Here is a 21,464-nt window from a genome sequence, read left to right as displayed (position 1 = left end):
TTGGTCAGAGTGCTGCTAAACTGTTGTGATTAGGGTTGTGCCAGATGACTCAAAGACTGAATGCTTGAAGGGAGGTAGCTGTTCTTGTATTGTACCTGGTGTAGTGGGCTTTAGGCTTCTGAACCTCCTGCCCAGTAGTGGCTGTAAGAAGATGGCATGGCCTGAATGGTTGAGATCTTGGATGATGGATATTGCCTCCTGCAAGCATTGTATTATATTTATAAATTGTCCAGTAAATGGAATTGCTATTTAGGCAGAGCAGTGGAGACGAAAGTAATCAAAATCAGAAATATTTACATGGACTGCTGCCATAAGAAAACAGCATCTATCATCACAGACCTCCATCATCCAAACCATGCTCTCTTCTCACTACTACCATAGGGCAACAGATTACCCAATAACCATCAGGCTCCTAAACCAGCCTGGTTAACTTCAACACCTCTACTCTGAACTGATCCTATTATCTACAGACTCACTTCTGAGGACTCTTTACGACTCATATTCGCAGTAATATTTTTAAATTGCACCGTTTGCCTTCTTGATTGTTTGGCAGGTTTTTTTTTTACCATTTATGTGTAATTCTTCCTAAAATTCTATTGTATTTCTTTTTTCTATAAATACCTGCAAGAAAATGATTCTCAGAGTAGTATGTGGTGATATACTTTGATAATGAATTTACTTTAAACTTTAAATCAGATTTTATTATCACTGAATATTACATGAAATTGGTTGCTTTGCAGACTTCTATTTATGATAAAAATCTATAAATTACAGTTATTATTAAATAGTGCAAAAAAGGAATAGTGGACCTTTCAGATGGAGGGGAAGAAGATATTCCTAAACCACTGAGTCTGCATCTTCAGACTCCTATACCTCTTCCCTGTTGGTAGTACCTTAAAATTAGAATTAACAAATTCAAATATGTTTGGAAGAATTGTAGGTCCTTTCTGACTGATGTCATGCTGTGGTTAACTGTCCTCCTTCTCTTTTCCTTCATTGTGTGAAACAATAATTTGCGACATCGGAGAAATAATGAAAATTATGTCCAAAGAAGTGGTCATCATTAACATGAGCTAAAAAAAATTGCACTACCCAATCTCTTTTCCCAGATATTAGTGCACACTTGTGTAGGCTACCATACTGTGTATCAAGGACATTTCACCACTCTTTCAAACCTGTATCTTAAAGTTATTTGTTTTATTTAAATAATTTTTATTTTTCATATCATGGTCTGGAGACTTCCCAAGTAATTTTCTATATTTTCATCTGCCTCAGTGTAGAAAGTTGCAGTGAGAATTCACCAATATTTCCCTTCTTATCACTTTTGCTAAGTGTACGTTGATAACATAGAAAACAAAATATTCATTGGATCTATGTAGACTGTGTACTGCATGTGAGTAAGATAATACAAACAAAGCTAAGACATTTATTCTGCCTAGTGAATTCAGCAGTCACCTAGCAACCAGTAATGTAAACATGGCCCATTCCAAGGCTCAGAGCTCACCTTGATCAGAAGTTCGTGGATATTTGGCAGTCTAGAGTAAGTAATTCATCATATTTTTTCAAACCTCACGGAATAAATTTTGTTCCTTTGAGATTCTGTTCAAGCTGGTTCAGGCTATGAAATAACTGACCTAAACTTAATCTGTAGTCGGTGCTGTCTACAAGGTAGTCATGGGAAGAACATTGAATTTAAGTTGCATATCCATCTTAGCACCGACTTAGAAGCTTGTGGGTTTAAGACCTGGGACGAGAGCACAAAAACCCCAACTGCTACTGTAGTGCTGTGCAGGGGAGAGTGCTGCACTTTCCAGGGTGCCCCATTTCCCGTGAAATGCTAAATCAAGGTTTCTGAGGCGATACCTCAAAAAGGAGGCATTCATCATTCAGGACCCCATCACCTAGGACATGCCCCCTCCACATTGCTCCCATCAGGGAGGAGGTAGAAAAGCCTGAAGGCACACACTCTACATTTTCGAAATAGCTTCTTCCCCTCCGCTATCAGATTTCTGAACAGACCCATGAACACTAACTCACAATTGTTTTTATTCTCTTATTGCACTACTTTTAAAAATGTATATAAATACTGTATACTGCATATATAAGTATATATTAAATATATATTATATATATATGTGTGTGTGAGAGAGAGAGAGGGAATATATATATTTCATATCATAAATTTATAGCTTTTTCATGTATTGCACAGTACTGCTACCACAAAACAACAAATTTCATGCCATATGCCAGTGATATTAAATTTGATTCTGATTCTGATTCTGATTCAGCTGTCAAAAGATCACACAGCATGACGGTTCAACGCAAGGGTTCTGACCAACATTTACTCCAAAACCAACATCATTAAAACAGGTTGCCAAGTTATTACCTCACTGCTATCTGTGGGACTTTGGCATGTGAAAATTGGCTTTTGTATTTCATCAATGTCAAATATTCAAATGTGTTTAATTAGGTGTAAAGCACTTTGGGATTTACTGAGGCCATGAAAGAACCCATATAAGTCTAAGTTCTTTCATTATAACTGGCATGGGAATAAGACGAGGAAAACTATCCAGGGTTTGGAAGCGGATAGGGCAGGTGAAGTTGTCCAGGGGTCCTATTTCTGATAACTATCCAATTGCTCTTATTAATGAGTCTGTGTGTTTGTGCACTGCATGTAGACAATTAGAATTGACTGTAATGTTTGTGACTGTTGAATAACATCACAACCCATGAAAAATGGGATCTTGGCTCAGGCATCAGCGGGCAGCTAGGATCGGTGCAACTGCAAACCAGCCGAGAGTCACCACCTTCTGCAGAAGGAGGGGGAGTGATTGTAAAGCAGAGCCCAAGGCCTTGCACGGAGTATAAATGAGGTTTTCCAAGTGGCAGCTATTGATTTGCATTGGCTCCCTTAATTCTGTATCACCCAGATTTGCAATATGCAAAACTCTTACTGTGATGTCCCTATAAATTCTCGTGAGAAAGAAAGTCTGGAAATAAAGATCCCATCTGGCACCTTCATGGGACTTTGAGCCAGAGCTGAAACAATGCCAAATGGGTCTGTTCAGCAGAGAATGGGTTCATGCAAATGAGGCTGGGTAGACATACAGAATGCCGTTGATTGGCTGGCAAGTACTGTAAAACCCACAATAGAGGCCCGGTTTCACACAGTCACCAGAGCCCCTTATTGTTCTACTCTGAAACTGCTGCTGTGATGAGGGGAATCACACAGTGACAGTGACAAAACTCTAAAGATCCACAATAAAAATATTAAATTAACATTTATTTAACAGTGACGTTGAATTTAAAGGCAGGAATTTATCTCTCACTTGTCCATTTTAATATAATTTCTTATTTTGTTTCACTTTGTTTGAGCGCACAGACCCTGGTTGGATGAAATTCACGACACACATGGGCCTTTCAGTTCATTAATGCTTAATTGAATTGATCTGGTTGAGTACGAGACTCCCTTGTTTGCATTTTATAACTGGCAGACTAGCTGAATGAATTGTTTGTATGTGTGGTACGGGATTGCAATGCCACCAGCGGGCACACCAGATACCATGGTTACGGTACAGCCACTGTGCCAGCATGGTGACATCATTTTTAGTACTGGCGCCTACCGTTGCTGGGAGACCAAGAGCCAGGCTATGAAATCATTTTTTTTCTTTGCATAAAACAAGCTATATACATAGCTTAGAGTAGGTACAGAATGTCACATAGATGCCAGGCAAAAGCAACTGATAGACAGACTTGAGATTTAGTCTGTCACCATCCGCTCAATAAAACAGGGCTGTTATGACTATGCTGCTTTTGAAGACCCAATGCTCTCCAGCTGAAATCCATTTACATTCACCGAATATGAATCTGATTCAAAAGCACATTCACTGTATCTTTCCACCTTCGCACCCTCCCACCGCCCTGACTACTTGTCATTAGCAGACGCACCCAGCAGTCTAGTTCTGATGCTGGGAGCAGAAGAAGATCTGTAATTGGCCTCAGCACCCTTCAGATGTTACATATCACTGTTCTAAAATCATTGTTTGAGAATAGATACGGGCATCAAATGATAAAAAGGGCAGGACTGGTATTACACACAATGGATCCACAACTGTTAATACTTTGTCCACGCTTAACACTTAAAAGATGGCAACAAGACACTCATCGAACTATCCTTCAGACGTGTTCAATATTTTTAGACTAGATAGATAGATAGGCCTGCCCATTATGCCACTGGGTTTTAGGGCAGCAATGAAGGTCCTCGCTGGTGTTCTTCAGGGTACCCTTCATCATTTCGGTAGCTTCCTCCTCATTTTCACTATCGTCAGTCATGCAAGTCTCAGCTGGAGACTCAGGGATACCATCACATTCAGATGTAGAAGGCTGTTTCCGTGACAATTTTGTTTTAACAGTCCCAGTTGCTAGCCCTGAGCTGAACCCCCCAAACCTGGAGGACCAGTGAACCACCATTAGTCTGGCATCTACCCTTTGACCTGTTTGGATTGGATGACCCTACCAGGAGCCAAAGCATAAAACCCTGGCTCCAGCCAAAGTAGCTCTCCGGGTCGTTGAGGCACACAAGCTTCCAACTCCTTTGACAATGTTCTTGTCCTCTTGAAGGCATATTTTTTGAAGCAAAGGGGAAAAATGAATAACACAGTAGAATGCAGACAGAGAGGATTTTCACCCTGCACAAACACTGTACTACCTAGTGGTTAACTTGACTGTACGATGTGTCACTGTATTGCCATGGCAGTGTTGCTATAAAAGGCAAACAGTGAAGATTTTTCTCACTATGACAGTTTCCTCAGCTTGACCAAGAACACATCAGGTGCTGGTGCTGACAGTACTGAGCAAAAGTCTTTGGCACATATATATATAGCTAGTTCGCTTGAGACTTTTGCGCAGTACTGCATTGGTCAACGTGGAGTGGAAAGCGAGTTCGGAAATATGATGGGAATGGTGAGGGAGAGTTGTGAGAGAGGTGGCAGAGAAAGAGTGCCGGGGTGGGGCAGGTGTGGCGCGAACGCTGATACATCCAGCCATAAGATACCAGGCAAGGTAATTTTATTCCAAGCAACTGGTTTATTGATCATTACAGAATGCCTCTCTGGTGCTTTCTACTCCCTCCACTCTCCCTTCCCCTTATCCCAACCGATTCCCCTCTACCTGCCCCCTTCCCACTCTCAGTCCACAATAGAGACCCATTATCAGAATCAGGCTTATTATCACTCACATATGTCATGGAATTTGTCTTTTTTTTCAGCAGCAGTACAGTGCAATTCATAAAATTACTACAGTACTGTGGAAACGTCTCAGGCACCCGAGCTAGAATATTTTTAACTATTTGACAGCAGTGCGCGAATTTTTATTTACCATTTCAGTTTCTTTTGCCTGCTGCCTTTAGTGAATGGGGTGGCTGCTCGGCTCCTGGCATACACTCAGGTGTCTGTCTTCACCTGGGGCTTGCTGGGTGATTCATGGCCAATATCTTCACTCCATGTTTCTACTTGAAGCAGGGCCCATTGGGTCTTCAGTCAAAGTAAATTCATCATCAAAATACGTACATGTCACCAACTACTACTGTGAAATTATTTTTTCTTGCAGGCATTCACAGGAACATAAAGAAGTTCAGTAGAATATTTGAAAACTATGCTTTAAGAAAGACCAATAAACAAGCAATGTGCAAATTGAAAATAAATACATAAATAAATGATACTGAGAACAGGAGGTCTAGAGTCCTTGAAAATCAAGTGGAAGCTGATCTGAGTTAAGGTGAACTAAGTGATCGACACTAGTTCAGGAGTGCAATGGTTGAAGGGTAATAGCTGCTCCTGAACCTGGTGGTGTGGGACCTAAGGCTCCTGTACCTCCTTCCTGATGGTAGTAGTGAGAAAAATCATGGTCTGGATGGTGGGATCCTTGATGATGGATGCTGCTTTCTTGTGGCAGTGTTCCTTGTAAATGTGCTCAATGCCTGGGAGGGCTTTGCCTGTGGTGGACTGGACTGTATCCACAAATTTCTGTAAACTTTTCCTTCCCCGGACATTGCTGTTTCCATTACCAGGTCGTGAAACCAGGCAGGATAATCTCCAATATGCATCCACAAGAGCTGTAGAATCTATAGAAACATCTATAAAAGGAGCTGAGGACACCACTAAGCCTTCTGCAGCTACTAATAACTGGGACCAGGGAATGCAACCTGGGGTCTATCTTGTATAATCAAAAAGCTGCAGATTCAGGAATAGAAGCAATGTTGGAAATATTCAGCAGGTGAGACAGCATCGTGGAAGGAGAAACAGTTAAATTTTCAGGTTGGAGATAGAAGGTCTTCTCCCTGAAACATGAACTCAGATTCTTTTTTTTCCGTAAATGCTGCCTGAGCGTTTCCAGCACTTTCCATTTATACATCTGGGGCCTTAATTTTCCGTGCATTTGTTTGATGTTAAACAGACTAAAATGACTAATAAAAGATCTTGTACAGTATGTATTTTTTAATCTGCTGAGTTTCCTTTAATTCTTTGCTATTGTTTCCCTTCGCAGCAATGATCAAACCAGCAACTACGATGAAGACGTCATTTCTCAGCAGCTCTGGTTACACAGGTCAATAAACGCAGGGTAATTTTCAAATTTGTACAAGGTGCTACATTTGATTTTTCACTCTGAACTGCTCAAGGAGAGCACATTAAGGTCAGAGTAGAACCATAGTCAAAGAAAAATTATTATCAGAGTACATTTATTATATGTCACTATATACTACCTCGAGATTCATTTTTAGCAAACATTCACAGTGAAGTAAGTTCATAAAATTTATGAAAAACTACATAAACAAGACTGACAACCAAGGTGCAAAGGACCAATTGTGCAAAAAAAAATACTGAGGCATGAATCCTTGAAACTGAGTCTATAGGTCGTGGAGTCAGTTCAGTGTTGAGGTGAGTGAAATTATTCACACTGGTTCAGGAGCCCGATGGTTGTTGGGTCACAACTGTTCTTGAACCTGGTGGTGTGGGACCTCAGGCTCCTGTACCTCTGGCCCGGTGGTGGTAGCGAGGAGAGAGCATGGTTTGAATGGCAGCCGTCCTTGATGATGGAACAAATATGCACACAGTTTATTTTTACAAAACTATAAAAGTTTATTTACATAACAATCACACAAGATACATGCGTTCAGTATTTACAAGACCGTGAGTACACTCAGATTAAAATATAAAAATATAAAATTATAAAACAGTCAATTCCCCATGGGGCCCACCACTCCCGGAACTCCCCCCCAATGTACCCGTTGCGACCACATGCTCCCTCTCCAAGGACAGCCGGGCACAAATGTATGCTCGGAAAAGGGGCGGGCAGACCACCCTCCCACAGTGTGACTCTCCCCCAGTACCACCCCTTTATTTAAATTACAAAACTATAGAAGTTTATTTACACGACAGTCACATAAGGTACAGATATTCAGTAGTTACAAGACAGTGATTACACTCAGATTATAATATGATTACTACCATCTATTAAACAGTTAATACCCTCGGGGGCTCTCCACTCCTGGAAGTCTCCCAGTGTACCCATTGCAACTGCATGCTTCCTCTCCAAGGACAGCTGGGCACGAGCATATCCTTGGAAGAGGGACAGGCAGTTAGCCCGGGCAGAACCCCTCCACTTTCCACCACCTAGACCTGTGAATGGTCATCTCGGCCAAACCAGGAGCAAGCCCACTAGGAGATCCTCCTCTCGACCTTCCCCCCCCCCCCCCCCTTCCATATTGGGTTCCCGTATATAAGGAATGCAGGATTAAAATGAGTATGTACGATGTGACACTGATCTTCAAAGTCATCCCTTTCATTATGTTCACCTGGATAAAGATAATATCAGAGAACATAGAAATCAGCAGATGCTGGAAGCCTGAAATAAAAGCAGGAAATGTTGTAAATGCTCCGAAGTTTAGCGACCATCTATAGAAAAAGAGAGAGAAACAGAGCTGTAGAAGTTCCAGCTGGTGGCCTTTCATCAAGCCTGCAGGTTGTTAGAGGTGAAGAAATTTTAAACAATCACCCAACCACGGAAAATGGAGAGGGAAAGAACAAGGGGGGGGGGAGGGAGGTCTATAGTGGATTGTAAGGCATTAAGAAGGAATTAAGTAACAAACAAATGATAATATAAAGGGATAAGGAGGCTCTGAGCTCAGGTTATGTATATTTATGTCTCATAGTCAATTCCTATTGGGTTGGATCTATTGGGCAAGGACAATAAATGTTGGCTTTGCCAGCAAACCTAAACCCCATGAAATAAATAAGAAATAAAGCAAAGGAGCTGGATTATTGTCAGTATACACTCAATGGCCACTTTATTAGGTACTTCCTGTACCTTATAAAATGGCACAGGGTGCATGGTCATGGTCTTCTGCTGCTGTAACCCAACTACTTCAGGGCTTGATGTGTTGTGCATTCAGAGATGCTTTTCTGCACACCATTGTTGTACCCCGTGGTTATTTGAGTTGCGGTCATCTTCCTGTCAGTTGGAATCAGTCTGGCCAGTCTCCTCTGACCTCTCTCATTAACAGGGCATTTTTCAGTCACAGAACTGCCGCTCAATGTTTTGATTTCTGCACCGCCTTCTGTAGACTCTAGAGACTGTTGTGCATGAGAATCCCGGGAGATCAGCAGTTCCTGAGATACTCAAGCCACCCCGTCTGGCACCAATGATCAATGCCACTTAGATCACATTTCTTCCCATTCCGAAGTTTGGTCTGAATAATGACTGAACCTTTACGCCATGTCTGCATGCTTTTATGCATTGCATTGCCATCACAAGATTGGCTGATTAAATAATTGCATTAATGAGCAGGTGTACAGGTGTAGCTAATAAAGTGGCCACTGCGTAGACTTAACTCTCGATCAAGAGAAAATGTTTAAATTGCAGATTTCAGGAACCATCTTCAAAGTACATGGAACGAGGGTTTCCATAAAGCTGTAATTCGGGACAACTTTTCCTTGATTGTCACACAGCTTCAGATATCGCCAGTGTTCTACAGACTTCTACGGGAAAAGGGGATTCTATCTGACCAACAAATCCGAATAATACAGGTATGGAAGGGAACAAAAATGGCTCTGGTCCTAAACCTGACTTCTGGGCTTGAAAAGGCATAATCACTTAGGATTCGTGGTACACAGTGGCATGAGTTGACATTAGTGGAAAATGGGATCAGGCTTAACTAGGACATTTCTCCCAGTTAAATCAGCTAGCTGTGAACACTTACTGTAGGGGGTCACAGATAAAGGGTTGTAACTTGGCTGAAGCGCTTGGTAGTTGCATGTACCTGCGGGAAGTTTACTTATAGACACAGCACGGTAACAGGCCCTCCCAGCTCACCGAGCCCAATTACACCCATGTGACCAATTAACCTACTAACCTATACATATGTCTTTGGAATGTGGGAGGAAATCATGGCACCCGGATGAAACCCATGGGGAAAATGTGCAAACTCCTTACAGACAACGACAGAACTGAACCTGGGTCGCTTGCCCTGTATTAGCATTAAACTAACCGTTAGGCTATTGTGCCATCCCATAAAATTACCCATGCATTGGTGGTTTCTGTGAAAGTTGAAAACAGGAACTAAAGGGTGTTTCTTTTTGCATTTGCTTCTTTATTCAAATATGATTTTAGGTCTGACTTAATTTTTGTTTTATTTTCATAGATCTTACATTCAATTGTATCCTTTATACTTGCAGAGGGAAGGCAGCCAAGAGTATAAAGTTGCCAAATTGCTCTCGCTGTTGGAGGCTGAAGGATGGTGGGTCTTGGAGCCATTCTCTGAGGTGCTGAAAGAGACAGGCTATGTTGAATTGGCTAAAGCCTTAAATAATGCAGCATTAACAAGGAGCCTAGGTAAAGGGAAATAATGAAAATTAAATTGGTTAATTTACATGTGAAATGAAATATGACTTTTGTCTTATAATTCCTTTCCCATTGTAGGCCTAGGACATTCTGTTTAATAGCCCCTTGCATATCTACTTTATCACTTTCTTTACCACAATCCATTAACGCTACTTCTTATACCCAGGTTAAAATTTTTCTGCGTCCATCTTCAGAATCAACATGAAGCAAATGGTGAATGTTCTAACCATTAGGCCCTAGCCCAACCTGAAACTGGCCTCAGCAATCTGAGCTAGTTACTTCTTGCCTCTCACACCTTCATAGGCAGGTATTATTTATTTATTTATTTATTGATTGATTGATTGAGGTACAGTGTGGAATAGTATATTCCAGCCCTGTGAGCCACACTACCAGCAAACCTCAATTTAATCCAAGTCTAATGATGGACAATTTACGATGACCAATTAACCTACCTACTGTGCGTCTTTGGACTGTGGGAGGAAACCAGAGCACCTGGAGGAAAACCATGCTGTCACAGGGAGAACGTACAAACTTCTTACAGGCAGCGGCCGGAATTGAAACCTGGTTGCCTGTACTGTAAAGCATTGTGCTAACCACTATGCTACCATGCCACCCTTCTCTATTCAAAACTGTGGCTGCTCTCAAATATGTGCCAAGAAGTGGACATAATACTGTGACAGGTGCTAGGGAGAGTACATAATACTGTAGTATTTGATAACCCTACCCTGGGATAAAGACTCTGATTATCTGCTCTGTCTATGCCTCCCATTATTTTATATAGACCAGCCCTCAGCTTCCAACATTTCGGAAAATGTGATGCAAGTTTGTCTAATCTCTCCTTATAGCTAATACTGTCCAATCCATGTGATATCCTAGTGAACCTCTTCTGTACCTTATCCAGAGCCTTCACGTCCTTCCTGTAATGTAGCAACCTGCACTAAACACAATACTCCAGATGTGATCTAACTAGAATTTTTATGCAGCTTCAACATGACTTTCTGTTTCTGCTCAGTGAAGGCAAGTATGCCATATGACTTCTTTACCACCCTATCTAATTGAGTTGCGACTTCGAGGGAGCTATGGCCGGGTCCGAACCTGGTGGTTGGACAATTTAAACTCCGGCCCAGGGAGACTGGAAGGCAGGGTGTCAGGAATGTTGGGTCGGCTCGGGCTAATTTCGCTTGCTCTCCTGCGATGTTCGCTCCTCTCTCCACAGTGCTGAGGCAATGAGACTGTTCCGGTTGCTACGCGCTTCATGTCTGCGAGCTTCACGTCAGTTTGCCCCACTATATGATGAACTGAGACCGAGGCTTTGGGCCTACCCTGGCTGCTCTGGTGATTTGGGTCTATGGACTCAGTTCGGTTTGGAATGCTGTTGCTCGCTTTTATTGTTTGCGTGATTTGTGCTTTTTTCTCTTTCTCTGTGCACTGGGCGTTGGTCTTTCTTTTTTTAAAATTGAGTTCTTTTGGGTTTCTTGCTGTGTGGTTGTCTGCAAGCAGGCAAATCTTAAGGATGTTTAATTTATCCATTCTTTGATAATAAGTGTACTTTAATCTTTGATCTTGACTTGGACCCCAAGATCCTTCTATATATCAATGCTCCTTAGGGTCCTGCCATTCACTGTATACTTTCCACTTTCACAAAGTGCTACACCTCACCCTTGTCCAATGCATTAAACTCCGTTGACTATATCTCCAACCATATTTGTGACTGATCTTGTTGAAGTGAATCTCAGGGTTGTACATAGTGACATATACAAACTTTGTTAATAAAATTTACTTTGAGTTTGATCTATATCCTGCTATATAATTTTAAACTTTTCTCACTGTCCATTTTCATGTTGACTGCAAACTTAACTAAATAACCGACCTACATTTTTTATCCAAATCATTTACATGTATTACAAACGAAGGGGGTCATGGCACTGCTCGTTGTGAAACACCATTAGTCATAGATCTTGATTCAGTTTAATACCCGCCAAGTTCAAGTTCAAGTTTATTATCTTTCAACCATACATGAATATAGCCAAACGAAACAATGTTCCTCTGGGGTCAAACAAGGTGCAAAACATACAAGGCACAATGCTGTACCAGACACAACACAGTATGTTCAAGAGAGCAAGTAAACATACAATCACACAAAAAAATTATAGCACAAGACCTTGAGCGACATATCCTGCAAATTGATGGTACTGTTCCCAGCAGCCGCAGACAAACACACATACACAAGCAGTGCAGCTTGTCCACCTTCTGCCTTCCAATTTTGAATCCAATCTACCAAGTCCCACATGCCTTAATCCTTTGCATCAGCTTACCACGAGGGAGCTTATTGAATGCTTTACTATACATCCACAGATCTCACCCAACCATCACCATGTAGTGTAGTGGTTAGCATAATGTAGAGGTTCCCAACCTGGGTCCACGGATCCCTCAGTTAATGGTAGGGGTCCATGGTATAAAATGGTTAGGAACCTCTGGCATAATGCTATTACAGCCCGAGTGACCTAGGTTCAATTCTGCAAGGAGTTTGTACGTTTTCTCCATGTCCGCGTGGGTTTCTTCCAGGTGCTCTGCATTCCTCCCATCTTTCAAAGACGTACAGGTTAGTAGGTTGGCTTGTCGCGTGGGTGTAATTAGGCATCATGGGCTCATTAGGTAGGAATGACCTGTAACCATGCTGTATCTCTAAATAAATAAGTATCCTCTCCTTTAAAAAACGCAATCAGATTTGTCATACATGACTTCCCCATATCTGGGAATCTCATGGATTTGTTTTGTAGTCTCTTGAATCAAAACTGCCGAAGTTCTATGGACTTCAGAGTGCAGTCCAGTTAACTGCTTCCCCACCAAGTTGCATGTACGCACCTAAGCAAAGCACTAATTTGTTTCTTTTATATAATATGAACAAGTAATCCCTGCATTACTGGGGTTTGTATTCATAAAAATGGTCAATATCACAAATTTTCCATAAAGCAAATCTCTGCCAACACTAAAAATGCAACTTGTAAAATCTTACTTTTCTGTTGATTTATTTACTTATTTTTCTCATAAATTCCATGAATGTGAATTTTATTCCAAACCTCAGAATGTTAGGTAGTGATCTGTGAATTCTGTAAGGACAAATTTCTATCACCTGAACAGATGTCCGTATTGATAGAAATATGAGAATATTCTTTCAAACTGATCTTTGATTAAATAAACAAAAGAATTTGGTGAAGTCCGATATAAAATTTCATTGGACTGGGATGGCCCTGTTAGTAGCACAGAATGTAGAAGCCCTAGGGTTAGAAGATTGATGTGATTTTTTTACTCCAGGTTGCAAATGCAGGGATACAAGTGCTGTCAATGTGGTTTTTAGGGCATTTACAGGGCATACTTGGAAAGAAATCAAATGTGCAGAGTAACACACAACAAAAAATACCGGAGGAACTCAGCAGGTCAGAAGCACCTATTGAAATGAATAACAGAGTATATTGGCAATAAAACCTATTTCATCAGAGGCCCAGTAAGCAGGTTTTAAAAATTATTTTTATTTAGAGACATAGCATGTTAACAGGCCCTTCCGGCTCAATGAGCCCACACTGCCCAATTGCACCCATGTGTCCAATTAACCAATGAACTCCCTGTGTTGAAATCCACTTGCCACTCCTCAGCCCACTTCCCGAACTGATCAAGATTCCTTCGTAATCTATGATAACGTCCTGCATTGTCAAGACCACCTCCTAATTTTGTGTCATTTACAAACTCACTGATCAAACATTGTCAATTCACATCCAAGTCAGTTTATTTTAGTTAGAGATACAATGTGGAACAGGCCCTTCCTGCACTTCGAGCCACACCACCCTGCAACCCCCAGTTTAATCCTTGCCTAATCACAGGATCATTTACAACGCCCTACCAACCTGTCTGGTGTGTCTTTGGATTGTGGGAGGAAACCGGAGGACCCAGAGTAAACCCACACATTCCATGGGGAGCACCTAATGTACAGACTCCTTATTACAGGTGACGCTGGAATTGAACCCCAAACTCTGCCGCCCGAGCTGTAATAGTGTCACGCCAACTGTTCTGCTCCATGGCGCTCCTTGTGTATAATTAACAAAAAACATAGGCCCCCTCCAATGCTGACCCTTGCAATGTACCACTAGACACCTGCCTCCATTCTGTTTGTTCTCTGAATCTTGTGCATATAGCAATAAACTGGACTTGACAGTATGTAAATTGGCTGCTACATTCCTACATTGCAATAGAAACTACATCAACAACCATTTTTGAATGTTCTGAGGTTGTCGAAACTCAGTTCATTTCCAAACAAATCTGAATCCAAATTCAAACTTGGTAGAATCTGGAAGTTATTTTTTATACTTTAATACACAAATTAAAATATTTGATTCCCATCTTAATGTCTCACCAGTGCAATATAAGTTGCAAATTAAATTGAGTCTGCTAAAATGTTACACCACAGGCTCACGTTGAAGGAATGCTGAGTTGACCATCTCAGCCAATGCCTCACACCCAAGTAGTTCTTAGAATGACTTTCATTTTGTCTTTTGATTTGGTTGAGCATATGATAAAAATGCTTCTACTTGGAAGGCTGTGGGCCCATTGAGTTTTGCAAATTATACAAGACGCTTAACAAAAAGACTGTGCGAAACAAGACATTAGTGAAAAAATACTCAATTAGACGAATCCATGGTAGTGCAAGAGAAAGTCCACACAGTGTTCTGTTGCTGAGGTAGGATTAGGATTGTGCAGGTCATTCAAGAACCTGCTGGATGCTCTGGAAAGCACATATGGATACCTATGAACCTGATGGTGTGGGACTTCATGTTTCTATAGTTCGTGCCTAACTGTAGCAGCAAGAAGAAGGCTTGACCAGGATGGCAGGGGTCTTTGGTGATAGGTGCCACCTTCATGATGCAGCATCTTATTTAGATGCCATCAGGATGGGGAAGGTCATACACAAAACAGACTGGGCTATCATCACTACTCTCTGCAGCTTCCTGCCTTCCTGTGCATTGGAAATGCTGTTCCAGGCTATGATATAGTAACCAGCTAGGATACTTTCAATAAAGCATCTCTAGAGGTTTGTTAGATAATTTGGTGACATGCCACAGCTCCCTAAACTTCTGAGAAAGCAGAGGCACATGATTTGTGTCTCTGTGCTGAGCTCAGGGTAGCTCATTCGAGATGTTAAGGCCCAGAAATTCAAAGTTGCTAACTCTCTCCAGTTCTACCAATGAAAGGGGTGGTCTCTCCTCTTTCAAAGTCAATGATTAACATGATCTTATTATTACAACACCATTCAACCAGGTGCCCCATCTCATCTCTGTACTCTGCTTCACCACCACCCGCGATTCATTCAACAGCAGCGATGTCATCGTCATCAGCAAATTTATAGATGGCAGTAGAACTGTTCAAGTTCCCATAACCATATTAGGACTAAGTATTTATAATCGCATTGATTGGGTTATTAATATCAATTAGAACAAGCTGCCCAATCTGATAATGATAGAAGGTCGTGTTACATGTATGATTATCAGTACCACCATATTTTTGGCAAGTGGTATTTATTCTGGGTGGCTGGGCACTTTGAAATGGTGACATTGTTATCTAATAGAAGCCTAACCAGTAGGCTATGAAACAGGAGACAGCAGCAGCCTATGTCCCAGCTTGAATTGGGCAATTCAATAAAATCACAGCTGAACAAGCCCACCCGATCCCCACATCCCCCTGAATTCCCTATTGCCGAAAGATCTATCTTGAACGTACTCAAACACTGAATATTCACAACCATTTGAAGTAGGGATGTCCAAAGATTTACAATCCTCAGTAAAGACATTTTCCTCATGTCAGCATTAAATAGCCAAGTACTTACACTGAAATGATGTGTCTTACTTGTAGCTTTAACATCCTGAGGAAACATTCTCTCCACATCCCTCTTATATCCTTGCATATCTCAATGAGACTACCTCTCCTCCTTCTAAGCCCAGTCCTCTTGTAGGGTTTAGTCCAGGAATCAATCCTGTCAATTGGCTCCAATGAAATCATGGATAGTTTGAAAAATGGCATCAGGGTTCTTAGTGGTGTGGAGAGGACAATCACAACTTTTTTATTGACTATAAGTTATAGTGGAAATGAAAAGGCAAGTTCTGAAACCTGAAGCTGAACTAAAGGACAATGTCTTGGGTGTTACTTTTAATATAGTCAAGTTAAGACAGTAAAGAAACAGGATGATGAGATTTGTAAAATTATATTTGTTCTTTTTTTGGAGCTGAGGGAATGAGAAAGACAAGCTTATTGACTTTATTAGTATGAATGTAGAACACTATATATCCCAAAACACTGAATGGGTAATGAATCAGTGAATGAAATTATGTAAGGAGATACAGGAGCCATTTTGTACACAGCAAGGTGCTCTGTACAGCAATGAAGTAAATGATCAATTAATCTGTTTTTGATAGTTTACTGTGGGAGGCATGTTACTCAGGATATATCCCTGCTCTTTGTTGCATAATTTACTGGCAATGCTAATATCTACCTAATCACCGGAATCAGAGTTGTTGGATTTCAGACAAAAAATGGTGTTCTGTTACTGTAGCACTCTCTCCGCACTTCAGGGATGTATCGGCCTAGATGATCTCAAATCCTTAACGTGTGCTTAAAATCAATACTTATTGCTTGAAGAATGCAAATTCCAATAAGTGGGAAAAAAAATTCCGAAAGACGGTAGGATTAAACAAAGGATTGCAGCACATGACACACAATGCATAAAAGTATGCAAGCATGGTCAAGAGGTTCAGTTGTTGTTCAAACCAAACATCAGAATAGGGAAGGGAAGAAATGTGATCCAAGTGACCTTGACCTTGGAATTATTACTCATGCCAGACAGGTGATTTGAGTATCTCAGAAACTGCTGATCTCCTGGGATGTTCATGCACAACAGTCTCTAGAGTTTACAGAGAATGGTGTGAGAAACAAAAAGCACAAATCATCTAGTGTGTGGCAGTTCTGTAGGCGAAATCACCTTGTTAATGAGAGAGGTCAGAGGAGAGTGCACAAATTGTCAAACCTTGAAGTGGATGGGCTACAGAAGGAGATACCTAATGAAGTGGCCACAAATTGTATTTCTTATCACATTCATTTTAATTCTGGTTATATATTTTGTCTACTTCCATAGCCACAGAAGATTATAATTGTCTACTGTTGAACTGGCTAGGCATCATTCCAAAGACTTATGCTTGAATGTGTTCACAGAGAAACGGGATAATGGTGGTAAGAGAGACAAGCTTTGGAAACAAGTACAAACACTTGAACAAGAGCTACAGAAGGGCTACATGGAGGAGGCACTTACTCTCAAAAGAGCCCTGGGAGACATGAAGAGAGAGTATTTACTACGGTAAACGGACTTCATAGTACAACGATGGAATCTCAAGAAAGAGAAAGCATTAATGATTCAGATCTGAGACCCTTATTTGGCACCAGGAAAAACAGAGAATGAGTTAGTTTTAAGTTGCAAAAGAAGTTGCAAATGGAACAATTTACACCAACCAATTAACCTACCAACCAGCATGTCTTTGCACTGTGGGAGGAAACCACAGCACCCGCAGGAAACTGGCACAATGAAGGGGAGAACATACAAACTCTTTACAATTGGCGGCAGTGGGAATTGAACCAGGGTTGCCTGTACTATAAAGCATTGTGTTAACCACTACACTACCAAGCCACCTAAAACTTTTCCCAATCACACTCCCAATGCAACCTATCTGCCTCTGGCCTCCTGTGCCATTACAATGACACCCATTGCAAGTCTGAGAACTGATATTTCAATCACCATCAGGTCAGCTTCTACACCTGATTACAAACTCTTTAACTTTAGGTAACTCACTCTTACTTTCTTCTTGTTTGAGAACTACCCATTTTTGTCCATCATCCATTGTGATTTTGGTTTGGTTTTTTATTTCATATTGTTGTATTCCAGCCATGCTCATCAATCCTGCTATTAGTACAGACAAAGTTGCATAATTTGATCCGGTTACTACAATACATTTGGTCCACTCAATCGCAGATAATCCCTTTGTCCATCCCATCCCTCCTTCACCTTCTCCATTTACTCTCTTCCCAGTTCTGATGATGGGACAATTAACCTGGACAATTAACTCTTCCTCTCTCCACAGATGCTGCCCGACTTGATGAGTATTCACAGCATTTTCTGTTTTTATGTCAGATTTCTAGCATCTGCAGTTTTTGATTTTTTGATTTGCATGTTAAAATTCTGGTGCAGGTACCCACAGCATCAAAATGTAAGTATGGGTGTATATATCTACAACCAGTTCAAATTTATAAAATCAGGTATGATATTTATTGAACTTCTACAACAATTTCATCAGCAAGGCAGTTTAAATGGTTTCAGCATGGACTGAAGGGCCTGGTTTGGTGCTGTACTTCTCTCTCGAAAAATTTGTCTCATTCAGTATCTAATCCTATAATGCAAGAGGAAAGAGAAGGAGAAGGTGGATTGGTAGAAGGTTGATAAGGGAGGATTTGTAGAGACGAGAGAGGTGTGGGGGAGAAAGGAAATGTGTTTGACAATACTAATTGATCCATAATAACCTTTAGGTTACAGGATTTGGAAAATGAGTTGGCCTTCATGGAAAGGGAGAGAGATGTTGCCAGAAAAGAACAAAAGATGGCACTGCTGAAGAAAGAATCACTTCTGAAGGAGAATAAAGAACTTCTGAAAATATTAAGACACTTGCGCCAATCCTTAGAACATCATGAAAGCAAATGGAATGGTGCAGCCCCGACTCATCAGACATTGTTATATAACAATCCTATTAGACAGAAGTGGAATTAATTTCCTTTAATCCACTACAGTTTAATCTTTGGTTGTTTTGTTCTTTTCAAATGGAACTACTGTTTGTGATTTTCTTTTCCATCACAAATTCTTATTTTGTCAGTGAAAACAGAAAAGGCTGGAAAATCTCAGCAGACCATGTGGCGTCCGTGGGAAGATAATGGTCGAGGCTGAAGAAACTTCTTCAGGATACTGATGGTGTCTTTAAGTTGAACCACTATTGTTTCTCTTTCCATGTACGACGCCTGACCTGTCACAAAGTCATGGTGCTACACAGCATGGTAAAAAGGACCTTTGGTCCATTTCATCCATTCTAACCAAGTTATCTAACTAAGCTAGTCCCATTTGTCTACATTTGGCCCTTATCACTCTAAACCAGGGGTTGCCGACTTCTTTTACACCATGAACCAATGTCTTTAAGCAAGGGGTCAGTGGATCCCAGATTGGAAACCTCTGCTCTAAGCCTTTCCTACCTACAAAACACTTTTCCAGCATTTCCAGATTTGCAACATCTACAGGTTTTTTTTTGGTTTTCACATCTTGCACCTGCTGATTAATATCCAGTCTCCATGATCTTTTGTACCCCTTTGAAGGAATTTCAGAAGTATTTCATCTTACAAAATGTTCTAGTAATTAGAATGCTTCATTTTTTTATTCTTCTGTAGTTGAAATACATCTCTGCAAATACAATAGCAGTACATAAGTCATATTACTGTATGACTACACTACTTCAGTATTGTAGTATACTGCAGAAGTTATACTCAGACTGTATTCTACAATACTGCAGTTTTTCCTGATGAAGAGCAATCCATACTAAATGGTTTTTGGTGAAAAGTGACTCTAATGTTGCTTACAGGAATAATGCAGTCTATGCAAGGTTTCTTCCAGATTCTATTAATGTTATGTGAGGTAATGGGGAAATTAAAAAAAAACACCAACAACACAGCTGAAACCAGTTTGTCTCTGATTATTTTACTTTGGAAATAACATGAATGGTGAATTATTTGCATCCAAGACCAATGGAATTAATGCCTCTGAACTCTGTTTGCAATACTTCAGACAGTCTTGACCAAGTTTCTCTTGGCTCTGAGATAATAATTACCTATTCCAATCATACTTTTATATGTCAGAAAATGTTTGCTGATAGATAACTACTAAGTTATAGTCAGTGGCCACTCTCCTGTACCCTAATAAAGAGGAAACTGAATGTGTGTTCATGGTCTTCTGCTGCTGTAGTCCCTCCACTTCAAGGTTCAATGTGTTGTGTATTCAGAGATTTTCTTCTGCACACCACTGTTGTAATGCGTGATTACTTGAGTTACTGTCACCTTCCTGTTAGCTTGAACTCCTCTAACCTCTCATTAACAAGGCATTTACACCCACAGAACTGCTGCTCACTGAGAATCTTTTATGTTTTTTCGTGCCATTCTCTGTAAACTCTAGAGGTTATTGTGCATGAAATTCCCAGATGATCGGCAGTTTCTGAGATACTTAAATCTGCCCTCCTGGCACAAGCATTTCACAGTCAAAGTCACTTACATCACGTTTCTTTCCCACTCTGATGTTGGGTCTGAACAACAACTAAACCTCTTGACCATGTCTGCAAGCTTTTATGCATAGAGCTGCTGCCACATGATTGGCTGATTAGATACTTGCATTAACAAGCAGGTGTATAGGTATACATAATAAAGTGGCCAGTGTATAGTTAAATGGCTTCACGTGAGTGTTATCGCAAAACATTTGGTAAGGCAATTTTAGCAATGATGATGATGCTTAGTTAAACAAAGCTTACAGATTAAACACAATAGATTCTGCAAATGCTAGAAATCTAGAGTAACACACATAAAAAGCTGGAGAAACTCAGCAGTTCTGGCAGAATCTATGGAGAGGAATAAACAGTTAAATGTTCTGTGCTGAGACCGTTCATTAGGCCAAATCTATAAGATTGCTTTAAAGGAAGGAAATGTAGGGACAGAGAAGTTTAAAGAGGCAACTGGAGTTTTGGACCTCAGCAACTGAAGAATGACAAGCAAGAACTGACAGGAGTTTGGAACAGGTTGAGGAGTTTCATATGACCCCAAGTTTAGAAGATAGGACAAGGATGGCCTTTGGTTTTGACACATCTTCCATCGGCAATGTGACAGCCTTCTGGACTCAGTATCAAATTCTCTAACTTTGGGTAACTCCTTGCTCCATCAGCATAACCTGGTCTGCTGGGGTTGTCCCACAGCCCTGCTCTCCGCAGCATGTATCACAGACAAGGAAGAATTAACTGCTCGGACTGGTACAGTGACTCGAAGATCTCAACTTATTGAAGATATTCTCTTTGTCTTTTCCTTCTCCTTACCTCCACCTTCTCCGTCACTTGCTTTCTCACTTTCCCAGTTCCTGGACCTGAAATGCCAACTTTGCTGCCTCACTTGCTGAGTTTCCAGCATTTTCTATTTTTATTTAAGATGTCCTAAGTGTGCAGCATTTTCAACTTTCACTTTAATCTCTTCCAGTCTCTTTCATACCAGAGGAACTAACAGCCCAAGCTCATAACTAAAATTCTACTAACTAGCAGCAGCAAGGTCTGATATCCCCTCTGTACCTTCTTTGTGTTTTTACATATTTCTGAGTCACCAAATTTGTTACAAGATACCATAAGACGATAAGGCATAGGAGCAGAATTAGGCCATTTGGTCCATTGAATCTGGTTACTAGGTAGATT

General features: G+C 40.8%; 1 protein-coding gene across 1 annotated transcript; it reads left to right on the top strand.

The window, feature by feature from the left end:
- The first annotated feature begins 1,441 nt into the window (after nt 1-1,441).
- Nucleotides 1,442-19,893, top strand: LOC140718747 (uncharacterized). The gene is made up of 6 exons (XM_073032847.1): nt 1,442-1,540; nt 6,544-6,603; nt 8,920-9,083; nt 9,732-9,888; nt 17,152-17,293; nt 18,514-19,893. Exons 2-6 carry the CDS (start codon nt 6,546-6,548, stop codon nt 18,749-18,751), a joined length of 759 nt encoding a protein of 252 aa, XP_072888948.1. The 5' UTR covers nt 1,442-1,540; nt 6,544-6,545; the 3' UTR covers nt 18,752-19,893.
- Nucleotides 19,894-21,464: the final 1,571 nt, after the last annotated feature.

Source organism: Hemitrygon akajei, chromosome 30 (genome assembly GCF_048418815.1).
Source record: "Hemitrygon akajei chromosome 30, sHemAka1.3, whole genome shotgun sequence".
Taxonomy (NCBI): Eukaryota; Metazoa; Chordata; class Chondrichthyes; order Myliobatiformes; family Dasyatidae; genus Hemitrygon; species Hemitrygon akajei.
The sequence above is the reverse complement of the archived record's forward strand: the minus strand, read 5'-3'. Positions and strand labels throughout refer to the sequence as shown.

What these genes read in the sequence shown, in the direction of transcription:
- LOC140718747 (XM_073032847.1), top strand. Translation starts at nt 6,546, where the DNA reads ATGATCAAACCAGCAACTACGATGAAGACGTCATTTCTCAGCAGCTCT. An exon ending in CAGCAGCTCTGGTTACACAG is followed by an intron (nt 6,604 to 8,919) that starts GTCAATAAACGC and finishes TTTAAATTGCAG; the next exon opens with ATTTCAGGAACCATCTTCAA. An exon ending in AACAAATCCGAATAATACAG is followed by an intron (nt 9,084 to 9,731) that starts GTATGGAAGGGA and finishes TTATACTTGCAG; the next exon opens with AGGGAAGGCAGCCAAGAGTA.